General features: G+C 38.8%; 1 protein-coding gene across 1 annotated transcript in view; it reads right to left on the reverse strand.

Moving 5' to 3' along the window:
• The window catches only part of PITRM1 (pitrilysin metallopeptidase 1), a 32603-nt gene extending 16817 nt beyond the window's left edge, over window positions 1-15786 (reverse strand). Inside the window, exons 1-14 of the mRNA XM_079107039.1 lie at window positions 15667-15786; window positions 13431-13533; window positions 11234-11340; window positions 10738-10889; window positions 9754-9868; window positions 9577-9673; window positions 8544-8704; window positions 6106-6232; window positions 5754-5842; window positions 4854-4982; window positions 4150-4263; window positions 3725-3821; window positions 3048-3182; window positions 1774-1912 (exon numbers count right to left, since the gene is read on the reverse strand). Coding sequence (XP_078963165.1) covers window positions 1774-1912; window positions 3048-3182; window positions 3725-3821; window positions 4150-4263; window positions 4854-4982; window positions 5754-5842; window positions 6106-6232; window positions 8544-8704; window positions 9577-9673; window positions 9754-9868; window positions 10738-10889; window positions 11234-11340; window positions 13431-13533; window positions 15667-15722 — 1621 coding nt within the window. The 5' untranslated portion in view covers window positions 15723-15786. The remainder of the gene's footprint in view (window positions 1-1773; window positions 1913-3047; window positions 3183-3724; window positions 3822-4149; window positions 4264-4853; window positions 4983-5753; window positions 5843-6105; window positions 6233-8543; window positions 8705-9576; window positions 9674-9753; window positions 9869-10737; window positions 10890-11233; window positions 11341-13430; window positions 13534-15666) is intronic.
• Window positions 15787-25096: the final 9310 nt, after the last annotated feature.

Below are 25096 nucleotides of genomic sequence, written 5' to 3' on the forward strand. Positions count from 1 at the left end.
ATGGCTTTAATTAAAAAGGAAAGCTCAGAACCTGTCAATTAGCACTCACCAAACAGCTTAAAATAGCTGTGTCTAAACAAGAATTCTCGTGTCGAGAAGAAAGGTTACAAGTTGCCATTAAGTTTTCCTTTGCTAGATTATGTAAATGCAATCTTGCCATAATCAAAATGGAATCATTTTCCAGAGTCACTTCTACCTCCTGATGAACCCAGTAATTTCTCCTATAATCCTAGTCATGGCTCTGTGGTATGTATTCTTTTGTGCCTGATTTACTTCACTTAGCATAATGCCTAGGAGATTCATCCATGTTGAGTTCATCATAATTTTTTCCCTTTTTATGACTGAGTAGTAATTTTTTAATATGAATATACATGTTGATGGAAATTTGTGATGCTTCAAGTTTAGTATGTACACATGTCTTCATTCCTCTTTAGAAAATTCCCAGCACTAAGACTGCTGGACTTCAGCACTGTGAAGCACTATTAAAAAAATTATGAAATTGCTTTCTTAAGTAGCTGTACCATTTTGCTTTGCCATTAGCAACACATGAGAGTTCCACTTGTTTCACATGCTTGATTATATTTGATATTTGCAGCATTTTAAATTTTCAGCTATTGCAGCAGGTATGTAATGAAAGAAGTATTGTTTTAATTTGCATTTTCCTAATAAGCAATTATTCATTTACCTAAGAAAATAATGAGATCACTTCCCATATAAATAACAACATGCATTTATTTACCATTTTTGTCTTCTTGGATTATGTAATTATCAAAATCTATTGCCCATTTTTTAAGTGGGTTTTATTTCCACATTCCTGACTTGCTGTAGTTTTTTAATATATTCTGGTTACATTTTGCAAATAAGTTATCAGATACATATTTTACAAATATTTTCTCCCGAACGCAAAGCTGCCATTGATTAAAAGCTAATTTGAATCCTTCTACTCTGTCCGGGGACCTTACTCCTTTCTTTATCCCAGGTAACCCACCAGCCCCTATGAGGTGGCCCAAATCTGACTTTCTCACCTTTCCCAGCACAGCTATTCCAGCTTTGACCTTCATGCCATGTGTACGTTCTAAGTGGTCTTGAGAGTTTACTCTAATGTCTTTCCATTCCCTTAACATCGCCCTGAATGATACCACCACTGTATTTTTACTGGCTTCCTAATTGTTGTGACTGAGTAAAGAAGCACACAGGCGGGCACTCCCCAGCTTCTGTTCAAGGACCTCCTCCATTTGGTTTCCACGTGGCCCTCCTTCCTCTCCGCCCTCCCAATACTCTCCTCAACCCTCCTGCTCATCAGCCTCTTCTGTCTTGACCTCGTCTAACCTACACACGCCCTCATGGTGCTACGTGACCAGCCAGCACCAGTACTCTGTGCCCACACTGGGACATGACTCTCTGAACACATCACCGCTTATACCGCCTATATTGTTCATTGGGCAATTAATTAAATAATGTGACTATAACAAAATTTTTGTTGACATATTACAGTATCTGGTTAACAGAAAGTACTTATAAAATCTGTAGAATGAATATATTTCATAAAGCTACTTTCTACTTTTCAATTACTCCTGCCTTTCCAGGTGAATCACAGCATGAATTTTCATGTAGGGTTGAATCTCACAATTGAACCCAGTGCCTCAATGTGAACTATGAAGGTGCCCAGTATTTGTTGGGTGAAATAATACTTGCCTTCAACTATAATCTAGCTAAAAAGTTTGCTGGGTCTGGGTGAAGGAGAGGGAATTACCAAGCAACAAAATATCTGACCTTTCTCATAGATCTGCTGCTTGTCTTCCAGGGAGAGAGAATCGACCTTTTGCTTCAGTTTTTCTGTTTCTATTTGTGTTTGTTTCTCATAATATTTTTCATCCGGTTTCATTGATAAAGTCAGTTTATGCTGATTATTCTGCAACAAACACATTAACAAAAAAACTAAAATGAGACTTTGTTAAAGTCTGACATACTGAACCAGCATCACATGTCCTTGGTTCCACAGTTCATTCACTGTTCTTAAAATCATGATAACAGAACTTAACTCAAGGGTTGTTTTGCCAATCAAAGTATATAAGCCATATAAAATCCTTAAAACCATACCTGCTATGAAGTAAGTACAAAATTAACATAAGCTGTTACTATTGTTAGATTATTATTATAGTCATTATGTCTTACCCATAACTGTAACACATTAATATTTCCTTTACATTTTGGTTGTAAAAAGAAATCTGCACTCTTTAGTATTATAAATCTTGGATGTCAGTCTAAATTACAGATAATTCTCACAATTTCTGTTTAATATTCATTATCCTATTAACTTCTGAAATGCTGGAATAAAAGTTTTGATTCAATATTTTGTAAATTATTATGACACAGTAGAGGTTGATCTAATGTAAAAATAAATGTTAGGTGATTTAACAGGCTTCTCTTATTTTAATAATCTAAAAAACAGGCACAAATGCCATTTGTAATACTATAAAGACAGGTAAGAGAATTAGAGTAGAATGAAAACTTATAACAAAGATAAATTGCAGGTCAAATTATCAAATCATGTTCTATGTCTGAAACAATGACACATATTAAAAGTTACCCTTCAAAACAGGCAACAGTCTGACCCATCAGTCATACCTTTTATAAAGTTCTACTAGTTTAAATGAGTATGTAGCAAGGAACAAAGCCAAGCACAAATGCCTGGAAATCTAGGAACACAAGCAATATCAAGAGAATCCAGTATTAAAATAGAGAATAGTCAGTGTACTCAACTGTTCTCATAGTTTAAATAGGAAAATGTGTCCACTTTTTTAATACATACATGTATAAAAATGGACACATATTAATATAAAAAGATCAACTTGCATTAAAACCTAGAAAACAATAAGTTAGTGTAAGCATTTACATTTTTAACTTAGAAATTAAGAAATTATGACATCCATTATTAGAAATTGACTTACATATATAGAAATATATACATTATGTTTTGAGTATTCCTTCCAATATTTTGAAATCCAACTTCAAATTTAAAGAAATAAAGTCTCCAATTTTCTTACCATAAAATATTGCTTCACTTTTTCTTGCAAAAATTTAGGATTTTCCTTAAGGCACTGCCTAAATTTAGTTAACTGATTTCCCAACTGCAAGAGCTCCACAGGGTCCCCATCGTGATTCCAGCAGGAAGCTATGTACTAGAATAAAGAACTTAAGTCATACGTAGTACACCACAAACACTGTACTACCCTATAAACATTGTACTACTCAGTAAATGTGGAAGGCATGATCTTTTATTTAAATCTTAGTTTCTGTATTTAAAAATACTATGGATGATTGTTTATAACAAAAAATTAAGTCCTTAGTTGGTTGAAAGGGAAAAATACTCATTTTAACCTTATTTTGTTCTAGTAAAATAAAAAGCACATGTTTAAAAAATATAATTGTTACCAAGAGTTTGTAAGCTATCATACACATTTATAATTATGTGTAAATTTATTTCACATTAAATCATAAAATATCAGGAAGCCAATTAAGCTAGTAAAAAGATAAAAATGCATTCTAAAAGTAATTAAATTTATATCTTCTGATCCAAAAACAGCCTAACTTCCAAGGCTTTTCCAAATGAAAAGCACTAACAGTATGAATCTATTTTCAGTGCTGTCAAGAACCACTAATTGCACAAGTAAAAAGGCAAAACCAAACCAAAGCCAAAACCCAGATGGTTGAGAAATCATACTGATATCAGGGCACGTCCAAAGCTGGTTGACTGATGCTTCATTTGAATTTCAATTTTATGAAGTAAAGCTTCAATCTGATCATCTTCAAATCCTTTCCTAAAGAACACAATTAATAAGTGAGATGGTGAAAAGAAATACAAATTTAAGCATTACAGGGTAAAAGGGCAAGGTGCTAAGCAACTCAGTGGGACCTTGTCTCTAAGTAAAATACAAATTAGGGCTGGGGGTGTGGTTCAGCGGTTGAGTACCCCTGAGTTCAATCCCCATTACCCAACCCCCCAAAAAAGCGTTACAGGGTAGCATCAACTGATAATACACATTTTATTACACACAGAGAAGGCTAAACCATTGAGGAAGTCACAGTCCCTCCAGGAAGAGAACTCTTGAAAGATGAAAGCAAATCATTACAAAAGACCACACTTACTCAACAACTTCGTCAAATGTTCTATCCACAAGGTCTCTGACCTTCTGAATATTTTCCTCAGCAATTCCTTGGAGGCCCACGCTGAAGTAGGCCTCCCTTGTGTTTCCATTGTATCTTGAAACAGAAAAGGGGAGTGCATTAGAACCCATGACCTTTCATCATTACCTCGGAACATGCCTTAAAGACCAGAACTAAGAATGTTCAACTGCAGGTTCTATTAAAGGAAGCTCAGTAAAGCCATGTTCTGGGATATTCACTTCTCAGATATAATAGGCCAAAAGTACATTTATGTCATTTCAAATATTTGTAAAAATCCCGTACAGAACTTTTGAACTATGGCAAAATCTAGAAATGGGGGAACTGCTGAGTTTTAGAAAAACTTTTTAAAATTTCAAAAACTTCTTAATTATGTGACTTTTAAAACAGGCATCAGTATGATATTCTGAGATTTTGAAAATGCTACCTTTTTCACTTTGGCCAAAGGTCCCTGGATCCATAATCTAATCCAGAGCTCCCTGTTAGGAGAGGGGACCAACCTAGCATAGTGGGCCACTGAGCAGCATCCCTGACTCCATCCACTAAACACCAACAGCATTCCCTCCAGTTATAACAACCCAGGATGTCCCTGAGTGTCAAGTGTTCCAGTGGGGCAGTGGAAAACTGCCAACTGATAACTACTGATCTAATCTAATAATAAAACTTACCCAACATCAGGAGAAAAGTCTGTGCCAAGTCCAGATTCAATTAAGGCTTTGTAAAAGGGGGAATTGGGCCCAGAAACCAAGAGTGAAGACAGAAGATTTAACGTGAATGCTTCAAAAGTGTCGGTGATACTTTGTGGAAAAAAAGAAATGGGGTGGGCAAAAGGGAAAATCTTTAGCAATTTTAAATGTTTCTTAAATCACTGAAAATCACTATTAAAATAACATTTTATCTCCAAACAAGCTGAAGTTCTACTAGAAATTCTTACATTTGTTTCAATCGTTATATGGACAAATTTTTTAAACATATTGGGCTGTTTTGTTTTGTTTTTTTTTTTTAACTCCAAACCACATAATCTAAATGCATACTGAATGCTCATCACATGACAGTTTGACAAGTATTTTCACGTATATTATTTAACTACAGGTACAGTATCACGGCAACACAAGAAGCAATCGTGAGATAGAGCCAAGAGTCCCTGCTGCAGTTCTCACCTGGTCTCCATGACATCTTTAGAACTGCAAGGTTTTGTATGTGTATATTTTTCTATGGCAAGTGATCACAGTACTCTCATATTCAAAGGGACCTGTGATCATAAAAATGTACACAACTGCTACAGTTCTACGGCAGTTTTTCCTCTGGAGGAACAGAGCCTTAAAATAGAAGGGCATAAATCACTTTTCTGCTGGATGGCTGAAAAAACTGATTTTCCCACATAATCACTTTCAGTGTTATTAAAAATGCTGTTGACATTTTGTTCTCATTCTTAAAACCTGTTTGACTTTTGAATCCTAGCTATATGTTGATTTACAATTGACCGTTGAATTCTGCTCCTAACCTTCCAACCTGCGTATTTTTTTACTGTTCTTCCTCTAGTACAAACTTTAATAATGCATACTTACTCTGGCAAGAGGAAGCTAACGCTGACCATTGTTTGTTTAGAGGCATCTGCAGCAAGCGAATGTGGGCCACATGTTATTTGAAATTCCCTCTGCAAAATGACGTGATGTGTCACGTTAGTACGAAAAGAATCTGGTGGTGACTGAAACAGGTTATTTGGATATATAAAATACTCCAAGATGAGCTTTTCACTAGGTTTCTTTCTAAACAAATAACCATTCCCTAGTCTTAAAAAGCTCTCTATAAATTGTACTAACCACAACAGTTAGAATCTTACTATTAGTACACAATGGATTCTTGTCTGAACGTATTTAAAAAGGTAAAACACGGATGAAAACTGGATGGGGCACTTACGGGCTTATCCCAGGGCTTCTGGGCTGGCACTGCGGTATTTGGTTCAATTTTCTGAAATTTACTCAGTGCTTCTTCATGAATTTGTTTTAGATGATGTTCTAATTGAAAATTACCATAAGTGAAGAACCTAAAATTTTGAGGAAATATGTTGGTCTGTTTCAGATTAAATAATTAGAACTCAACAGGTGATGGTTTTTTTTTTTTTTTTTTGCATGAAACAGAGGATACACAGTATTATAGCAGCTAACAACACTCTCCATGTTGGAGTAAAAATATACATAGTTCCACTTAGTTTAACTGCAAACACAGATAGAAGCTTTTGCCCTTTTAATAAGGTAGGTGGCTCAAACAATACACAAACCCACAAACCATAACTGGGGCTTCATTAAATGCAAATGCAGCAAATATTGATCTTTTGTATTAAACCTACTATAAAGGCATTATAAAAACCAAATGAGTTATCTGTTAAATATTTTACCACCCTATAGCTAATATTGACAGAAAAAGATAAAAAATTTCAAAAAATTCAATTTTAAGCTACAAATTTCAGATTACAGATATAAACCAGAGGAAAGGGTTTACAATACCAGACTTGATCTTTTTCTTTACTATAAAGCTATCTGAGCTATGATTAAGATTTGGGATTATCCTAAAGATTCTTTAAATACTTCTATGCTCAAGTGTTTAGAAATAAATTATACACACAAAAAGCTTGGTTAATGCACTAGCAATCAGCACCCCCAGAGTTCAGATGCTGATCTTTCAACACCTTTCTCCATTCAGTCAAAGCACTCGGTGGATAAGGGACTAGCTAAAGATTCAGAGAAGAGCCCGGAGCCATGGGGTGGGGATAGGATAGGGGAGTGGAAACCAAAGAAATCAAGGAAAACTCAGAAAGTATCAGAAAGGAACTCCCATGGCCCACAGCTGGGACATTTCAGTTATAAAATATATAAATTCCATCTGATCACACAGCTTCAAACAAACATAAAAATACTTCCATGATATCACAGTGTTAATAAAAAGCAAACCAAAACAAAGAAGCCTGGAGGGCAGGAAAGAGAGAGGAAAGAAGCCTCTTTCAACATCATTAGAGAGAGCTTCTGCTACCATCTGAACCACTAAAGTTGGAAAAAAGCAGTCCCTGTCCCAGCAGGCCATATTTCAGGGTAACTCAACAGTCCTAGCTGATAAGGGAGAGCTCTTCTTTGTACAAGACCGGCTAACAGATGCAGAAGTAATTACAGAATGGGAAAACTTGGCGAACTCTAATAAAGTATTGATTCATGCAACAGTTACCAATAAGGTGACAAGGAACTCAAGCAATTCTCACAGGTATCAGAATCTCCACCTGCCCGATGACCTGTGATTGTAGGGATAAAAGCAAGCTCTCACCACACAGAGGCCAGATGTCACCCTCCTATAGGGTGACTTCAGCAGGCCCCTGAGCATGAACAGGCCTCAGAGTATCTGATGGGAATGCAGCAGGTAACATGAGCATCCCTCTGAAGGACTCCCTTTAAAAAAGTTAACCCTTCTTCTAACCAAGTCCTGGGATCCAAGTTCCAGTTCTTGAAAATCTAAGGATACATAAAAGAGCACCACAAAGCAGTGCAGCAGCTCAGAAAGTAGAGAAAGCCAGGCCTGACTTCACACCACCCTCCCTAAGAGGGCACCAGGACAGGCTGAATGACAAAATGCCATGGGTGGCTTCATTTCGACTGAACAAACATTTGGGGGAGTATGGAGAATTTAAATATGGAATAAGAAATACAGGGCTTAAAGAAAGTATGCTTTGTTTTTTAAAAATGTTATATAAGAAAACATTTGTATGTGTTGGGGTCACAAAACTATTTAGGGGTAAACAACTGTGATGTCTAAAATTCAAAAAATTTTCAAAAGTTGTGATAAGTGTATAGGAATTCTACTTTTATATGTGCTTGAAACTTTTCATAATTTAATTTTTTTAAAAAATCTTGCAAGTATGATTTTACACTAGTATTCATTTGTAAATATAATTATTAGTGATACATTAAACAGACAACAATGACTATATCCACCACTTCAATGTGCCAAGGGAAAAGCTTAAGCTTTTCAGGTGCTGTGAAAATCAGTCCTACAAAGTGGATGCCATCACAAGCACGCCCATTCTACAAGTACTGGGGCTGTGACAGAGGCCAGGCAGCAGCGCTGGACTCTCCATCGGGGTGACTTTAAAGGCTGTTTGTAAGGACCATTCTGTGCCAATGACGGTTATCACCACAGATGTTTAAAATGAACATCAAAAGAAGTTCAACAAAAACATAAGCAAATCATCTTCCCAAGCCTTATCTAGTTCTTAAACATTTCTTGGTTAAATGTGAGAGAAGTCGTGTCATTTAGTGTAAGAAGGCAAACAAGTCAATTCTTAATTTACCATTAATCCTTTAAAACATTACCTAGCATTACTTGGGTGATAGTGAGTAGCATGAAACTCCTTAAGCTGTTCCCATGTGAGTTCTGGGATACACAATGGATCACCTCCAGAAATCACTGAATAAGTGTGGTCAGGAAGAATTTTGTTCTGAAGGTGCTGGGCGAATATCCTCTCATTATCTGTCTTGAAATTAAAAAAAAAAAAAAAATTAATATGCAAAATACAGTCATGCACTGCATAACCACATTTCTGTCAACAATGGATCACAAATGCAATGACAGTCCCCTAATATTACAATATGGCCTAGATGAGCAGTAGACTATGCGATCTGTGTTTGTGTGCACATACTCTATGATGTCCATAAAAACAACAAAATCACTTGCCAATGCTTTTCTCAGCACTAAGTGAAACATGAGTATAAAACACACTATTGTGTTACAATGCAGCAAATTAGTCACACTCTGGAACATATACCTGCACCATGTGGCAAATAAAACTGTCCTAAAGGTAATCAAGACATTCATGCAGGTATGATTTCATGGAACATTTGATTTACTCATAATCTGTGCACTGAATCCAACAACTGGCTCTCTTGGAAGAGAAGAGTAATTGACTTTTCAATATGAGTTGGGTGAAAGACTGCACCCCTAAAGACAAGAGAATGGATGTGGCGGAACCTTTGGTCCACCCATTATATGGACATGAGGATGTGAGTTTCAAGAAGGTGTCTTGGAAGAAATGATACCAAGTGGGGTATGAAAGGATAAATTTGCCAGGTCAAAGAGCCCACAAAAACCAAGAAGCAACATGGAGCACACAAGCCACACCATGTTTCAGAGACTAGGACAGATGGGGGCTGGTCTTCTAAATCAAGAGGACACACAATGATACCTGACCCTTCAACCACTGGTCATTTCTGCTCACAACACTAACCAGCTGATACAGTAAGTTAATACTTAAGGTGAGAATTTAAATAATTAAATGTTAACTACCTTCAAGCATTTCTATATTTAGTAACATGCTTTTAACACAACAGAAAAAAGAAAAATACTTACAAATGCTCCCTTCATTTCATTAAAGACGACTCCTTTAAAGATTAAGGGTGTCTGGGGATCACTTGGGTCCTCATGTTCTAGTCGCCATCCTTCCTGCCTAAATAACAATAAATAAATAAATATGATATGATTCTAATACTAAAATCTAAATTAACCAATCAGTTAATCATTACATACCAGAAATCTAGTTCCCGCAAGCATGGAAAAAAGGTCGCATCCAAGTATACTGAGAGGAGATTCTGAAAATCCTTGTGATTTTGTGTGGAAAATGGATACTGAGTAAAATCACTAGCTGGGGACAAATAAAAAAAGGAAGATTTTATTTTTTTACTTTTTTTTCTTTCATGTCATTTAAATTTCCTCATTTTTATTGGTGCATTAGCATTGTACATATTGATGGGATTTTTCATTACATATTCACACACGCACACAATATAACAATAAGATCTGGCCAATGAAAAGTAAGACTCTGAAATACAAGAAATTCCTTCAGAAGTTAATTTCAAGTTTCACTTCACCACAACAGTAAGAGTGAATAGAAGCTGTCACTTCTATTGTCCGAGGAATAGAAGCTAAAAGCCCCCACTCTGGATCCACACTTCACCTCCTTCCTTGACTCATCTCCCCAACTTGCCCAGACACACCCAACTCAAGGTTTTCCCCTAACAGGCAGGAACGGTCATTGTCAGAGGAAGTTCATGCAGTTCAAGTTCCTTTAGAGAGATTTTCATATTCCTGGACAGACAGTCTTAATTCTATGCGAGCACTGCTTTCATTTACCCTTTAATCTCACTCCTTCCCAGAACACTCTGCGCGCACACCAGCCTACTCACATTCTCAGGTAAACTCAAACAACACTGACTCTAACTGCAATGCTACAGACACTTTAATATAGCCATAATCCCTAAAGAAAACTATTTTGAACTTTTCCAGAAAATACTCAGATACCTTTCTTCTAAAACTCAGTTTTTATGATCTGACCATGATGTGGCTTTCTGAAGGATTAAATTTATAATCTTTCCACTAGACTAGAGATCAATGATTTATTCTAAAATATTTATTAATGGCTAATAACTCTCTTTACTCTTAGAAACTAAGTGAATGTAAATGTTTGCATCTGGCAAACCCAATGGTGGTTATGGTTCAGGACATTAGCCTTACCTGTGAAGGCATTCATGAAAGTGGCTAACGACCTGTTCAACATTTTGAAGAAAGGATCTCTACATGGATATTTCTGAGAACCACAAAGGACCGTATGCTCAAGAACATGTGGAACACCAGTACTGTCCCTTGGAGTAGTGCGAAACTGCACACTAAGAAAAGAAGAGGATAAACAAATCAGGAAAGGTTAATGTAATACTGTCTAACAGAAATCCTAAACATATGAACACTTCCAATTATTAAAAAGAATCATTCTAACATCACAGTCTTTCAACATTATAATTTCTGATGATAAGGCTGGAAATCACTGAGTCAGACTGTAAAATTTTAATGTATTTATCAGGTGAGGACAGAAATTCACATAATCTTTTCCTTATATTTTCAGGATGTTCTGTCAATAAAAGTAAAATGTTAGTGTCACATGATTTTAAATAACATACAGTAGGCATTTTAAAGAGAAACATTCAAAAATGTGTTGTTACACTGTACCACACACCTGAACACATTATTTGTGTCTTCCCTTGCCAGGTGCAAATATCTGGCTCCTGTGTTGTCATGGCTGAGCTTCACTGCAGTGAGAAACAGTTCAGGAACAGAAGTTACCTGATGTAAGAAGAAACAACATGAGCAGCAAAACCCAGGTGGAATGATTGTCTTCAACATGTGAAAAGAATAGGTTTCTCTATTTTAAATTAGGGCCAGGAAGCCAGCACTTGAAAGTTGGAAGGCACAGGCCCTCTTGTCCAAATCCCCAATCTTGCACACAAGAAAATCAAGACCTAAATAAAGGCTGATGAAATCGTATACCTTTTCTGTTTTCCTTAAGCACTTAACTATTTGCTACGCATTTTCTAAACATGTCACAAATAACCTACGAGGGAGGTATTCTCAACCCCATTTATAGATGAAAAAAACCACGGCTCAGAGTGATGAAAAGAGCTGCCCAGATCACACAGCCAGGATTCAATGATGTCTCTTCTCTTTCCCATTATTCTATGTCACATCTCAATACCAGTGGTTCATCCTCTGCATGTCTGCTGGGCATCTCTGGCTTTGCCACATATGGCTCATTTAATGCTCAGAACAACCCTACAGGGAAGGTAAATGTAGGAATGGCCCTTAGCGTGTGAGAGGGGAAGGATTCTCCTAGGAATACACTTTAGTTGATCTAGTTTAGGATGGGTTCTCTGAGTAAGTGGGGATTGTTACTAGCTGCTGATTCCTCCGGGGAAGGATGATCATGCACACAGCCAGGACCTTTAGGACACTGAGAAGGACCAGGAGGGTATAAAGCCCTCAATAAAAATGAATGAACCTTACTCCCCAGGGAGGGGGACAGCAAAAGAGGGGGCAATCATCTCTTACTTTAGGTAAGACTCCACGAACATTTCCAGAGCTCTTGATATTAAAGAAAGTGTCCTGTCTTTCAACTATGCCAGTCCTCTTTCCTTTAATCACACACCATATAGTTGTGGCAGTCACACCACTTACCACCCCTTTTCTCAGTACCCATCAAAGTAATCTGCCGTTATTAAAAAGGAGTTACTGGCAGAGCTGCAACCAGAAGTGGAGTCTCATGAGGTTAATCCAGGGGCCCTGTCACACACGTGTCACACAGAAACTAGTCTGCTGATTTCTGAATAACTTGCAGATGGTAAGTTACTACTTATGTTCCCAAGTTTGCTATACTTTAACATTGGTGATTAACGTACTTAAAATCAGGAGACATGGTGAGTTACCCTAATAACAGCTTTCAGGGTAACTATTTCTCAAACAGGAATCACAGTTTATAATAAAGTAAGTTATTTGTTTTAACTTGAAAAATAAAAGACTCCACCATTCTGAGTAAGATCTTTTCAAAGGGTAACTTGTATTATAAATCCAAACTTCTCTGCATGGCCTTCAAGGGACTTAATGCTCTGACCCTGTTTTCATGACTCATCATTCCTAGTCTTGCCTGGAACTCACCTGTGTCACTGGCCTGCCCAGAGTCACAGGGCTTTCTTTCTTAAATGTCACCTTCATCACAAGCTTCTCCCTCTGCTGCCATCAGTTCTCCTCCCCTGGCCCGTGGCACCTCTGCATGCTGCTCATCAAGCTATGCCTTCTATTACAAGCTATTTATCCTTGTTTATAACAAATGCAGCACAAAGTGAACCACCAAATATTTAAGTAGATACTTTTCAACTTACCTTGAGTGAAAAAACAATATGAAAGGTTTAAACAACAGCAACAAAAAAAACCCCAAAATCAACAAAATTCATTTTAAGATATACTGAGTAAATACTGGTCTACAATCTCTTCTCTAAATTTTTGGGACCCAGATGGCTCAGAAAACAAAGTTTAAATGCAAGTTTAGAGGAAACTATTTGATGACAGAACCCGACTGAAGAGATGTAGACAACTGAGTTTTTACTGATCACACTCCAAGTGAAAAATCAGATTTGGCTGCAGAAACATTAGTGTTTGATTTGGAAGGTTGTTAGGAATGTCGTTTTCTAAAGTCTGAAAAAGTGTTGGGCTTGAAGGAATACAAGTGAGAGACTGGGATCATTTCATGTGTACACTCGCTCTTCAGGTCTGGGGATACAGGACAAGATCTGCAGTCTCAGCTCTGAAGAATTTCACATGCCAGCAGAAGCTGTGTATGTTACCTGCCTCAATTTAGAAGGCGCAAACGAAACAGACCATACCTGGTTTACAGTGAAGCCGTGGATCTTTTCTCCCACCTTATACTGCAATGCACTCTCACAAGCTGGGCTACTTCTCCACCTCCATCCTTTGTGGTGTGTACAGCTGAATTGAAACATCACCAAAGTCAGACGATTTTTAAGAAAATTGGTTAACATAATTCAGCAACATGCTGAAAATACTTGGATACTCCAGAAAATTAAGTTTTAGTAAAGTTCTTTCCATTGTGACCTTATACCTCAATTCAGATAAAGTTTATAATATCAATTGTGTTTAAAACTTTATTTTTACATGTTCACAAATAACAAATATGTGCAGATTTTCCTTAATTGAATACAAACAATTCTTGTGTTGAAATGGCTTCTTGCCATGACAGAATTCTGAGGTCTTCACAGTAAAGCAATAATTCAAACTACAATGAAATCCCATGACATATTTACCAAGCTGGTGGAAGTTAAAAAGCTTACTATTACCAGAAACTCTCATACACTGAGACTGGGAGTGCAAATTGGAATGATTCTGGGAAAGTTTCTGATGTCTCTGTATTTAGAAAAGCTGGAGCTCAAGAAGTCCTTCACCTCTCTATAGCCTTGAAAACTTGTGCTTGCACACAGCACACACACTCACAAGAATGGTGGCATTGATCCTAACAGTCTTAATCTCAACCAACTCAGACATTCATCAACAGAGAATGGATAAGCTGTGGACTATTCATTCAATAAAATAAACTTAGCAATAAAAATAAAATGACTTCTACTACATTTAAAAAGATGTGGGTCACATAATGGTGAACAACAACAAAAATACAAGATTTTTATTTAAAAAAAAGCACAGTATTATTCTACACACGTGCTATTCAAACAGGTAACACTATTGTAGGCACGTATTCAGGTGGTAAAAATGTAAAACAGCAGCAAGGAAATAATTATAATTCAGGAGAATGAGTACCTAGAAAGGAGGTAGAGGGTTATAATCAGGGCAATATTAAGCCTAGTAATGGTGACACAATTTTTTAATAATTACTCTCTCAAACAATATTACATGTTTTATAAGATTTTCTACATTTTACTCAGGGATATTTGTTTAAAAAGTTATAGATAAGAGGAAAAGAAAATCACTTAGTCATTGGCAATATTAGGGAGATATACTAAAATAAACCCACATTTCCCTATTAATTTAATAAATTCTACATTATGGATTACAGAAGAATTTTAAGAAATTCATGTATTCAAGAATTCATGTAGCAAGAGCACAACGTTTATGAAAACCTTGAGGAGCAAAACTAAGGCTCTTCCCCTATTATACTTTCTGGTAACCTACTATACACATAGTAACATACTACCTACCTAAATAAAATTTAAACACTCCATAGAGGGCCCACTACCACTGACACACCCATGTTTCCTTACCTGGGCAGAAAGTATCTAGACAGCACTATAAATTAAATGAGATTTTGTGGATTGGTGTGAAAATTAAACTCTTTTGAAATCATCTTTTTATTTTTCTGTAAATCAAGTCATTAAAAAAAAAAAAAAAGTCCAATGCCAGGCTACAATTTTATATAGCAGCTTAAAATACAGCCTGTGGAACTCTCGGGTCTTTAAAGAGCTCTGCCTCAAAACAAAAATTAAATGGATGTGAATCTGTTTATGAGAACCATAAACTGCCAGTTACTTTTTTTTATAGATGTTAAAATTCACATCAATTACCAACTCTGCTTCAAAAAGTCCTGACAACCCACACACAGGGCCACCCACCCTGGGATCACCTGAGGTTGGAGAAGGGAAGGTGGGTCAGGCTATTCCTTGGGTCTAGTTCCCCCTTAAGATCGCAGACTTTCTGGATGCATCACCTTAGCCCGGGTAGCTGGGACAGAAACTCCTGAGAGGGAGGAGACGCTCTGCCACCCCCAGAAGTTGAAAGGGCTTCTTGGAAGCCCCTATAGGGGCCCTCGCTCTGCACCCTGGGGTATCTGAGTTTGGGACCCCACAGGCGGTGTTTCGGGGTTCAGGGACTCCAGACAAGAAGTGTCGGGATGCAGGGGCCCAAACAGGAGGCTGCAGGTGCGGGAGCATGAAGAGCCTGGAAATGTCAACCCAGGAACTGGGATGGCAGAGTCCCTGACGCCTCCAGTGCACACACCGCCACCCACTTCCCTGGTCCCAGTGTCCCCGCGTCTGCCCCGCGGGTTTCCCCCCGGTCCCAGCGTCCCCACCGCCCCAGCCCTCGGTGTCTCACCAGCCCCTCAGCCGCTGCAGTGCATTCCGAGCCCGCCGCCCACTGCAGCGCCACATGGCGTGTGATTAGCGGCGGGACAGCCGGGAGACTGCTCTTAACCCGACGCACGGCGCGGCGGGGCGTGACTTCCCCAGCTCCCATTGGTCGGCGCGGACCGCAACGTCCTCTCCTATAGGCTAAGGAGGAAAAGGGCGGGTCCTCTTCTGGGGGAACCAGCCTTAGGGGCGGGGCGGGGCGTGGCACGGGTCCTGGAGGGAGCGGGGCGGGTGCCCCCGGGGGGGGCGTGACGAGAGGCGTGGCAAAAAGTGTTGGTGGGCGGGGCTCTGAGGGGGCGGGGCATAGAACCGCGAATGGCATTGAGGGACCCGCTTTGAGCAGGAGAGGGTCTGGCGGCCTGGAGGCCTGCGGGGTGGAGCTTGCGGTCGGGTCAGGTAAACTCGGATGCGGCTTGTGAGCCTGCAGTCTGCGTGCTCGCTCGCTCGCTCGCCAGTAGGGCTAGGGTGAGAGGAAGGGGTGCTCAGCTGAGCCCTGCCCAGGTCCTTCACCGGCGGCACCGCGTGGCTTCGTGGATGTGGCCCCCAGGCTGCTCTGGCCGGTCCCCAGGGCCACGAGTCCGCTGTGTTAGGCATATTAGGAATGGTTCCCTAGCAGGATTTCCCCAGCACTCCGCTGGCGCTCAGAGCTCCCGCGCTCCTGTGTCCCACTGCTTCTCACCTCGTTCTTCTCCGCATTTCGTGTCTAGGAAGACTCCACCTGTGTGTTCAAACTTCCCAAAGTACCCAAGGACCCTTCCTGGAGACAGGCTTAAGGAGACAGAGTGGGGTGATCCTGTCGCTGTGAGTTGGAAGGGACATTTGGAATTAATGACACCTGGGGCGTGCTTGAGTGAACTTAGAAAGCATCTGCCATCTAGACTGACCTCCGGTTCTCAGAGACTTCCTCTCCTCCCTTCATTCTTCTCTCTCCTTCCCCTGGGCCCACTAATGCAGACACAAAATCTTCCTCTCAGGCTCTAAAAATGCTAAGTAGATGTCTATGATCGCTTTGAACATGCAGAAGCTTTGGCGGTAACTGAGGGTCATGCAGTGAGGAAAAGTCACAAAACGTCTACCGAAAAGTCTTTGTAGTGCAGAGGATTCTGCAGGTAACCAAGTACTTAATGATAAACTCGAATGAACCAGAACAAAGATGATAATAAGAAGCTCTGCATACAAGCATGCTGGGCTCTAGGGAGCATTGAGTCATCACAACATCTTTGTGATCTTAGGGGAGATAGTTGGGTATTATTAACCCTATTGTAGAGTGTACAGAAAACTGAGGCACTGGGGGTGTTATAGTATTTTTCTCTCTCTGAAGAATAGATGCTATATAGATCCAGTAATTACCACCTGCTAGTATGTTCCCATAGGACACAAACCTCACTGATGGATAACCTAGATAGGTGTACACAACACGACTTTATAGTTAACTTGAGTAGCATCTGGCCTAATTTTAAGACTTAAATGTATTCTAAATAAATATTAATGTAAGTAATTACAATGTAGAAATGAAAATTATTCATGCAGTTTTCTATGTTACAAAAACATCCTATGGTATAGTGAAAATTGTTGCTTTAGTAAGATTGTCAAGAAAGCTTTTATAACAGGATAGATTGTCCCTGTGAAAATCTCAGAAGGGTAATCATGTGAGTATCAGTGTGTTTGATATATAATTGGGTCTCTCCAAAGACACCAATACCTCAGAATGTGACTGCATTTGGAAATAGGGCTTTACAGAGGTCATCAAGCTAAAATGAGGTCATTGGGGTGGACTCGACCCCAATGATTGGTGTTCTTAGAAAATGGGGAAATTTGGATGCAGAGAGACATACACAAGGAAAACACAATGCGAACCCAGACACAAAAATTAGGATGATGTTTCTACAAGGCAAGGAATGCCAAGGACTGCCAGCAAACCACCAAGGAGAGAAGCCGAGAGAAGAGAGAACAGGAGAGAAGCCGAGAACAGATTCTGCACATGGTCTCATGAGGAACCAATTCTGCCAACACCTTGATCTTGCACTCCTAGCTTCCAGAACCTTGAGAATTGTATGTTCTTCCAGAACCATTTCTACTGTTGTAAATAAGCAGTTTATGGTACTTTGTTACAGCAGCCCTAGCAAACTAGTACAGGAGAAGTCAAGGGGTTTTTAACCTCTGAAAAATAATATGAAATGATTTAACCAAATCTGGTGTTTTCCAGGATTGCATGCCATTGATATAAGGGCACATTTCAGGAAATCCTTAATTTCTGAATCCATCACAAACTCAAACTGATGACTGTTGGAAATTCAAAATGAAGAATAAGCTCAGTGCCTCCAAATTTAGGATTATAGAAATGTATAGAATACCCACAAACTCAGTATGGACAACACAATATGAGGAGAAAGCTCCATATTGCCAGAAAAACCCATGTACCAGTCCTAGCCTTCATTCATTCATTTAACAGATATTATCATATGTCACTATTTACCAACCACTAAACTTTGCTACTACTCAGTTTAAATAAAACATTTCTTCTGTCTGTCACACTTGTAAAAATGGGCTCAGTATAGAAGGGGAGGAGGCCAGATTTTCCTGAATTCTATTTTCAACTCTAAAATTCTTTTTTTTAATATATACTTGGAATCTAACCCAGGGTGCTTTACTACTGAGTTTAAACATCCTTGGTCCTTATTTTTTGTTTCGAGACAAGGTCTCACTAAGTTGCTAAGGTTCTCACTAAGTGGCTGAGGGTAGCTTTGAGTTTGTGATCCTACTGTCTCAGCTGCCCAAGTTGCTGGGATTACAGGCAAACACCAGGGCACCCAGCTCTATTCTAAAATGCTATAAATATTTTATTCCAGGTCTTACTGTAGCATTGACAATAGGATTGGCTTCAGCCTTCAATTTTATTTTCTACCTGTTAAAAATGATCCATTAGGAAAATAAAATTAATTTGACTGCTTTTGATTTTCTTTCTGCTTCAAAGTATGGTCCCTGATATCTCCCTTTGATGGAGATCAGCTCTTTCCCTGAATTAATTTAAATATAGTGTTGTAAATACTTGTTTTAGAAAACCTAAGATGTTGTTGAGCTTCTTCTTGGCTAATGCCCTTCATAATTTTAAAAGCTGTACAAATTGATGTATACACATATGAAAAAAGGCCAGGATTATTCATAATTAAACAGAAAGTACAATAACCATGGGATATTTATTCTTTTATGTAGCAAATATAAAAGTCTGATGAAACTTAAGGCTAGTTGAGGTTTGTGAAGGTATGGGCATTCGGTATTTTCATACTCTGACTATATTCAGGACTATACATTTCTTGCCTTTTGTAAAGCATTTTAGCATATTTGTACTAATTTAAATGTGTGTATGTTGTCACTGGAAACTTCACCTCATGAAATTCATCCTCCAGCTATCTCACAAGGGCACATTGATGGATAAAAATGTTCCCTGTAGCATTTCCTTTTTTGACTACAAGAAACAGAACAACATAAAAGTCTATTAAGAGTTTTCCTGAATAAAATGTAACACATTCATGTAATTAAGTACTATGCAGATACTAAAATTAGTGATATGTTTGCATATATATATAATTTCCCATACACATACTACAAAATAGTAAGCAAAAATCATCAGCAACTAGAAAGATACCAGATGCAAGCTGAAGCTCTTGCTTGAATTGGAAAACATACTCTCTTTTGTATGGAAATAATCCAAAGGAGATTTTAAACCGTGAACCTAGTATATAATAGTCTGATGAAAGATAATTATGAAAACCTAAATGAATGGCAAAACATTCAATGTTCATAGATGGGAAACCCAATTTGATAAAGTTCTTGATTCTTTCTAAATACACAACCCAATTACAAGTAAAAATCTTAATAGAATAGTGACACAAAATGATCCTAAAATATAATATGAAAGGAGAAAAGATTTAAAAACAGGTGACAGCTTTGAAGAAGAGCAATGTAGAAGACTTATTTTGCCAGCTGTTAAAATACGTGCTTCTTATTAAGGGCTTCTTCTTACAGACTCATTAAATCTTCTGAGGTGCTTTGGTTCGCGTACATCCTCCCACCCCCACCCCACAAGCACACCTGCTGGAAGCTTGGTCTCTGGTGTGGAGATGTTGAGAGGTGTGGAAACTTTTTAAGAGGTGGAGCCTCCTAATTCGCCTATGGAGGCAAATTAGGTCATTGAGGTCCCTGTCCTTGGAAGGGATTAACGCTGAGGTCAGGGAGTGAGTTCTTGTGAGAGCAGAATTGTTATTAAAAAGCAAGACTGGCCCCTTCCCACTGTCTGTCTTTCTGTCTATCCGTGAGGCCCCTTCTGCATATGTCAGTTTTCCTTTCTGCCTCTTCTCCACGTTGTATGTAGACAGGGAGACTCACCAATGGAAAGAATAGATGAGGCTGCTCAGCCTTGGACTTCCAGACTTCAAAATGTGAGCTATGTAAGTCTCTTTATAAAATGCTAAGCCTCGAGTATTTTTTTACAGCAACAGAAAATAGAATAATACATAAAGCTATGGTAAATAAAACAGCATAGTAGTGGCCCAGAGAGAAGCAAAGGGGCTGTATTAGTCAATTTTCTCTCTCTGTGACAGAAAACCTGAAAAAAAAAAAAAAAAAAAACTACTTAAAGAAGGAAAGATATATTTTGACACGCAGTTCCAGAAGTTTCAGTTCACAGTTGCTTGGCCCCATTGTGTGGGTTTGTGATGAGGCAGAATATTATGGCGGCGGCAGCATATGGGCAGGGCAGAGTCTATGGCAACCGGGAAGCAGAAAGCAAGAATGAAGAAGGAACCAGGAACAAGAAATACCCTTCCAGAGTGTGGCCTCATTGACCTACTTCCTCCAACTTCCTACCCCACCTCCTACAGTTTCTACCACCTCCCAATTATGAACTGATAAATTGATCATTCAACAGATCAGAGCCCTCATGACTCTAATCACTCTATCAAAAGCCCCATGTCTGAAGATTGCTGCGTCCATTGGGGGACATTCCAGATCCAAACCATAATCGAACCTAAAGGCAGAATACGGAAGGCCAGAGTAGACCTATTCCTACAAAGAGAAGACACATTCATAGCAGAGACATGATGAATGTCTGAAATAGCTTCCTGGGGAGCAGACTCAATTCCATGTTATAGTTTGTATGGGAAAAAAAATTGGATTGGTACTAAAATCACCTTCCACTGACCCCAAGGCCAGAGTGACATTATATATATGTTCTCACTCATGCTTTGCATATACACAGTTTGAAATTTGCTTCCAATTCTTGTAATGGAAAAAAAAAAATCTTCAAGACATAAATGGCCTCCAAATGAGTCAATAGCTTGAATTCCCTACTCAAGGTAGTGTTCAGGTTGCAGTTCAGACAGAGACAGGACCTCTCTCTGCTCACCTGTCATTCTTGACATGGATTTACTGATGCTTCAAAACTTTAATGGGAGACAAATCCTTGTGCACTTCGTATTGCTGCTGTGAAAAATTACCATAAAACTAGTAACTTGCACAAATGTATTACCTTACTCTTCTGCAGGTCAGAAGTCTAATTTGGAATTCACTAGGTTAAATCAAGGTAGAAGCAGGACTGAGCTTCCTTCTGAAACCTCTAGGGGAGAATCCATTCTCAATTTCTCGCTTCTAGAGGTCACCTGAAGTCCTTGGCTGGGGGGGTCCCTTCCTCCATCGTCACAGGCAGAAATGGTCGAGATTTCCTCCATATCTCTGGATCTGATGCTGTTATCTCTCTTTCTCAGTTAAGAACCCCTGAAATTACACTGGGTTCACGCAGATAATGTCAAGGTCATCTGAACAGCAAACTTACTTTCCATCTGCAACCTCAGTTCTGAACAGAAAACTTACTTTCCATCTGCAACCTCAATTCCTCCTTGTCACTTTGCATTACATGTTCACAGGTTCTAGAGAGTAGAAGGATATATTTGGGGGCAGTTATTCTGCCTACCATGAAGTTAAAATAAAACCTACTTATGAAGTCTGGGAACTTTTAAAAATATTTAGTTGTTTGTAAAACAAAATTAACATTTTATTAATCTGTTGTTATTTTAGACAACATTGATCAGATTTACATTTCTAAAACATGGTAGTCAATTGCTGCCAATTCCTTTTTTTTTTTTTTTTTTGCATTTTTTTTTCCCTCTAAGCTTCTTCCTTCAATTTCATTTAGTGTTCAAATTATTATTTTACAGATTCAATGTGAAGATTCTATTGTAAATTCCTGGTATTTTCAGCAAAACATTCTATAATATTTTAACTCTGCATGAAATTTGTATGAATTTTGATATGCTCGGACTAGAAAGAAGGAAAGGACTCTTATAATTTAATTTGTAGACATCACTTTTTGGTGCTTTCAAACAAATACCTGTTTGAAAACTCTTCTGTTCTAATGAATGGGTATGTGTCAGAGGATGGAAGAAGGAAAAGAATACTCATGATAGCATTTATACACCATTTTCTGCATTACTGTTTGTGGCAGTGAAATAAATATTCATTAGTGAAACATCTTTTTTAGTGGGAAAAGTCAGAGGCAATAACATGTTTATAGAACATAAAGCTCAGTAAGGGAAAAACCTTTTCTTTTTCTCTTCTTTTGAAATTTCTCAATTGATTCTTTTTTGATTCAGACAACATAGCATCATTTAGGTAGATTGAGTTCAACACTCCTCTCAACACAGTAATCATTAAAATGACTGCTTTATTGATAACACTGAAAAGCTCTTTTGGGGAAAGAGTAAATATCTTTTAGGTTAGGAATCAAACAAATTTGTGCCAAAGAATGGGTCCCCATGGCCAAGGATGTAGCTTCATTTTCTCCCCATAGGTAGTCTGAATAAGGAGAAGTGGTCCTACTTCCAATTTCAGCCTTCTTAGACCCGAGTGTGAAGATACAAAAGTGGGAAGGCCTCAATTCAAATATCAAGTTCAAATCCAAAGGGAATTTAATCTTGTAATGTTGGTACCAGGAGTGACATCATTCTTAGCCAATCCAATTGGATGAGACTTAAATGTTCAGTTATTAGTGTCAAGAGAAGCTCCTCCTTTATACAATTGGTGGAAATATTAGTTACTATAAATATTTTAGAGTGCTGCATGACTATATTAGTCAGAAAGTAAAATAATACATGTTCCTGAGAACAGACATCTTGCCTCTCACTGTTTTCAATATCCATACATTCACAAAAGACTGCAAAAATTCTGTGTATAGCATAGTTATAAATAGAGACACACATAAATGTCCTCTAATGGATTATTATGCATTCATCCAGTGAGGGTTTTATTGGAAGAGCACACCATCCTTAACACTGTGCCTGGCTGACTGAGAGCAGCCTGAGCTCAGGGAAGTACAATCATGAAGTCTGTCCTCAAGTGCCCCATCTCTGAACTCCATCTTACGTAGCAGCCATGCTTTCTGATCTCTTTTAGATATTACAGTGGTGCATTCTGAGCCCTCTTACTCTGGGTTATGACTTAAATTGATAACCTTCCCTTCTCCCAAATCTACCCATGCCCTAGGACTGGGAAGGACTTCCGCTCCCTCCCAGACTGTGCTGGCTGGGGGCCCAGCTGGCTGGGGCTGTGCTAGTATCACACTTGGAGGAGAGAGGGGACGTCCCCCCTCAGCCTTCAGACACAGGACATGCTCTCTGGTACAGGAGCCAACCTCTTCTCACCTCGTCCCTCCCTCCTCTGAGCAGCATCTAAGAACTAGGGACATCCATTCAATGCTCTCTCACAGTCACCATGTGGCCACTCCATGTGCCCACAGGATAAGATGGCCGATCTATGGTGTTGTGGAGAAAGCGCAAGCAGCGAAGAAAAGGATCCTTGTTTATATTTTTTTAAAAATTTAATTGTTAAAAAAGACCACATAACTTAAACTTTACCATCTTGACTGGTTCTTTCTTCTGTGTTCTCAGTGTAAGGACATGCATTTTGTGGTGTCTCCAACCTCCAGAACTTTTCCTATTGCTCCAAGCTGATTTTTGGTACTCATTAAAAAATAACGCCCCATTCATCCCTCCCTGCAGCCCTTGGCAAACACAGATCTACTCTCGGTCTATGCAGATGACTACCCTGGGTGCCCCATACAAACCTTGTAATTGTACAAGGTTTGTCTTTTTGTGACTGGCTGTTTTTCATACAGCCTGATGTCCTAAGGTCCACACATACTGTGCCCCGTGCCAGAGCTTCCTTCTTTAGAAAGTCTGAACACTATCCTACTGTAGGGAGGGACCACATTTTGCTGATCCATCCACTCATTGGTGGTCTCATGGGTTGCTTCCACCTTCTATCTTCCATGAATTCTACACCTATGAACGTGACTATAAAAATATCTCGTGGAGACCCTGCTTTCGGGTATATTCCTACCTAGAAGTGGATTTGCTGGATCATCTGGTAATTCTACCTTTAATTTTGTAAAGAACCATCAGTGTGATGCTTTATTAAATAAAAAAATTTAGAAGTGTGATACAGATATATAGGTGTCATAAAAGTGTAACATATCTGGAAGCATGTAAACTACTGAGAATCATTATTTTCAAAGACTAGAAATGGAATATGCGAGGTAGAAGACATTGACTTTTCACCTTTCGATCTTTTGAAATGGTTATTTTTCCCCCCATGGGTATATATTACTTGAATATAAAAAATAAAAATGAGTGCAATTTCTTCAGATATGCTTTGCAAGAGATTAAGAGAAACAGGAAAACAGAAAAAGGTCTTAGGTCTCTACATAGCTCCTTTCTTGGTTGAAATTAAGATGCGCTGTTCACAGGTTCTGTGTTTTGGCGTTCATTTTCCTGGGAAAAGCCACGTTCATAAATATTCATACATTTGTTTGGGAACTCCTGGAAGGCAGGGCCTGCTGTCATTCACATTCATGCCACCCATTCCTAGATCCATTTGAAGTGCCGGCAGCACTCAGTGTCTGTTACTGTTGACCTTGCTTGTTAATTCCTGAAAACGTAACTGGAGCTCCAGTCAATTCCCCACCTTCATACACTTGGCCTCTTCTCCATCTCCACTCATTTACTTTTCTTCCCCTCCTCCTCCTCCTTTTCTCTCCCCCTCCCCCTTCTCTTCCTCCCCCACTCCTTCCCCTTCTTTTCTCCTTTCCTTGTTCCTCTCCCCCTCTCCCTTCTTCTCTTTCTTCTCTTTCCCCTCTCTTGCTTTCTTCAAGACAGAAAAGCAAGGAAAGTCTTGCCTCCTCCTGATTAAAATTGCCCGACTGGCCTTTATCTTCATCTGCTCTACTACTTATTATACAGCATACATAAAATGTGATTTATGTCAAATTGCTTATAATTCTCTCTCCTCTAATGTGATCCAAAGAAGTCATATTTTATAAATTTTATAGTCAGAAAGATTTGAGT

The sequence above is a fragment of the Sciurus vulgaris genome, assembly GCF_902686455.1.
Source record: "Sciurus vulgaris genome assembly, chromosome: 12".
In the NCBI taxonomy this organism is placed as follows: Eukaryota; Metazoa; Chordata; class Mammalia; order Rodentia; family Sciuridae; genus Sciurus; species Sciurus vulgaris.